The following is a 3262-nucleotide window of genomic DNA, read 5'->3' as shown; positions in this document are numbered from 1 at the left end:
GGCTGGAGTTTTGTTTTTATAAGAATTTTGTTTAAAGGTTAGAAAACCTTCTGAAGAACGGATTGTTTAGCATCATTGCTAACTACCTAATTTCTCCTCCTACTGCTCATGGAAGCTCTCCATTCACATCTGTCTGTCTTTTGCAAAAGTTCTTTGTGCTTCTCCATTAAATTAGACGTAAAAAGTACCTGTTATTATCTTTAATGGTTGTCATGAACCACTTTCCTGTCAAATGTAATAACCAGTGAACAAAGCTTTGGTCAAATGTTGTTGCTGCTCACAGGCTGAACCATTAGTTTACATCAAATGTAACCCTGAACTAAAAGTTTCTGTAATATCAGTTTTACACCAGAAACCTCAGGTGATCTATAAAACAGTCAGACACCATCAATATAAATGGAATAATCTCTTTTTTGTTGATTCCTGCTTAAATAAATGACAATAAATTCATATTATAAATGCTAACGAACCGCCCAAGGTCGTAGGAAGGGAAGAGACTTCTGAATAATGAAATGATGCCACTTACTCTGAGATGCATTGAATCTCATTGAATTAAACATCATTTCGATACAGCAAGTGTGTGTTTACAAAAAAAAACATGCTGATGTTTAGTCAAATTGAAAAGGGATGTGGTTGTGTAGATTTAGGGGGGGGGAATCGTTATGAGAAAGATGGAGGGTAGAAAGAGACGAGCCGCGGTAGAGAGTTGCTTCTGCTGGAGGAACGGTGCTCTATCACCTTCGTGACATTGTCCAATTAGAGCATATGATTAGTGTAGACTGTCTCCAGTGAAAATGAATCTATCAGCCCCGGCTCGGATTGCTACAGGTCCCTACAGTTTAGCTCTCACTTTGTCTCTGTCACCGCAGAACTGCTAATATAAAAACGACAGAATGGATGATTTCTACTTAAGACGTAGCCTGATTGAAACTGATTACATTTCACAAAGGTTTATTATATTTCCATGTTATGTGCTCATGCCGGAGGGGGGGGGGGGTGTGTGTGTGTGTGTGTGTGTGTGTGTGTGTGTGTGTGTGTGTGTGTGTGTGTGTGTGTGTGTGTGTGTGTGTGTGTGTGTGTCTCTTTGTGGGTAGAGCGGTTGTGTTTATTTGTGAAACAAGAAGAGATTTGGAGGACGGGAAGTGATCAGATACATTTACCTCCACTGAGGAAGTTATGTTTTTGCCCTGTGTTGGTTTCTAAACAAGATTACACAGAGCAACTGAACTGATTTACGTGAAATGTGGTGGAACGATGCAGTAACAGTTTAGGAAGATGTTGGTGCAGATCCAGGAATTATTTTTCTTTAACATTGCAAGATTGGATATGCGTTTTGAATCATTTATATAAGACATGGATCTTAAGGAAAACAATCAGACACATTTAGGAAACTGGTATAATGTGTGAACTGTGCTGCAGCTTGATTTAAGGGCCTGTTACTGTTGGGCCTTGTTGGAGCTATGTGCTCTACTGTGCCATTCTAGTTACGGTTATATATATTTTTTCTCTTCTTCCAGGTTCCCAGTGCCGAGGGCAGCCCCCCTCGATCCCCGGGACTTTGAAGACGATGATTCCGGACCATCCATGGACCACGCCCCCTGAGAGCAGCAGTCCAGACTCTTTACTTCATCCACCTGTCCTTCAGTGTCTGCTTCAGCCAGCCGAGCTGTCAGCCTTGGCCCTCGCTCTGTCAGCCGTCTCCCTATTACCGCCCCACCCCTCCCCGGTGCCTGCTGGCAGTGGCCTGACCTTGAAGGAGGGCTGCTGTGACAAATATGGATGGCTCTCAAACCTTTTTAATTCCCCACTAGCTACTAACTTTTTTTTAATTGAAGCGCACAACTCATGTGCAATCAATTACCATCAGGCTCAATTTCCACAGCCAGTCAAATCCCGGGCTTTACTGGTGAGCCTGGCTGAGCCGGAGAGGAAGCCTGGGTAGGCAGCCGAGCGGAGCGTCTGTTGAGCCCAACAGATGTCAGGAAAAAAAAGGAAATTCCGTGACATGGTACGCTTCGCTCCTCATTTATTCGCAGTATCATTTTTGATTCAATTGCTGTGACAAACACTGCGGATGCTCTCACACATAGAAAGGGATTTTATTTTCCGAAGCCACAATGTCTTATATCACAAAGATAATATTTTATATAAATCTATTGGGTATTATTTTTTTTCTATTCTACAATGTTGTCCCTGGTGCTTTCCATCATCATGTTGCCTTCAGCTACCTGCGGATTCTTTATGCCCGTAGATTTGGGCCCACTTATTTTTGTTCTTGTCAGATCTGTTATCAGAAACATAGGGGGGGTGCATTTTGCCACTCATTGATTGGTAAATGTTGCTGAGTCTTTGTTAGGTAAAAATCGAATTGTACTCTCACAGTATCAGCTTTCAGTGCACTATAATGTAAAGGCCCATTACTCTGGGGCCAATCTGCAGCTTATGACGGATCGCCGTCCAGACAAACGCACACACTTCCTACCTTGACTCGCTGGGGCTGGAGCCTTCACTCCTGATGTACCACCACAAATCTGTCTGTATCAGCAGTTTGTTTTAATGTGATTGATTCTGTTGCCTTAAATTCAAAATCTCAGTTAGATTGAAACCGCGCCCACTTCAGTATCGGTTAGGGTTGAGGAGCGAAGGCTGCGGTGGGTCATTTGAGGCTCTCGTCAAAACAACTGGGTGTAGTTTGATCTAATCTGGGTTGGAAAAATGACAGACGCGAGAGGGATTTGACAACAACATGACTTCACTACTGTAGAACTGCACTTAGATGCACTGAGAGTTGTATATACCTACCCAAGGGAAATGTTGGTGAATCAACAGCCTATTGAAATCCTTCTTTATTCTAGTGTAACGACAGACAGGAGTCTGACTGTCTGATGTTTCTCTCTCCTGTTTGCATTTGTCTATTTTTGTCTGAAATCTATAAATAAACAGATTGTTTCTTACATTGGGTGTTGAAGATGACATTCATGCATATACATCCATTCTCCATTCTCATCCTCGACACTATTATCAGAAAGCCTTAGACATTTGACAATATATGGAGAGGGAGCGTAAAGAGGGAACTCAGAAAGAGGAGGATTTCTTCTTCTTCCTATATCAACATTCAAAGCAGCAAACCATCCAGATAGGACTGGGAATAGGAGGTCTGGGAGCAAAGGGGTCCAGAGCAGGAGAACTCCTCAGGGTCTCTGCTTCTCTAAAGACGCATTTAAATGCAGACCGGATTCACGCCTGCAGCACCGGACCAGCC

At 42.9% G+C, this 3262-nt stretch overlaps 1 protein-coding gene across 4 annotated transcripts in view; it reads left to right on the top strand.

Annotated features, from left to right (window-relative positions):
* trim44 (tripartite motif containing 44) overlaps positions 1 to 2956 on the top strand; it is a 46626-nt gene extending 43670 nt beyond the window's left edge. For all 4 annotated transcript variants that reach the window (XM_034588803.1, XM_034588801.1, XM_034588800.1 and 1 more), the window contains exon 6: positions 1518 to 2956. In XM_034588803.1, the coding sequence (XP_034444694.1) occupies positions 1518 to 1602 (85 nt within the window). In that variant the 3' untranslated portion in view covers positions 1603 to 2956. The remainder of the gene's footprint in view (positions 1 to 1517) is intronic.
* The last annotated feature ends 306 nt before the right edge of the window (positions 2957 to 3262 follow it).

The sequence above is a fragment of the Hippoglossus hippoglossus genome, chromosome 6 (genome assembly GCF_009819705.1).
Source record: "Hippoglossus hippoglossus isolate fHipHip1 chromosome 6, fHipHip1.pri, whole genome shotgun sequence".
In the NCBI taxonomy this organism is placed as follows: Eukaryota; Metazoa; Chordata; class Actinopteri; order Pleuronectiformes; family Pleuronectidae; genus Hippoglossus; species Hippoglossus hippoglossus.
The sequence above is the reverse complement of the archived record's forward strand: the minus strand, read 5'-3'. Positions and strand labels throughout refer to the sequence as shown.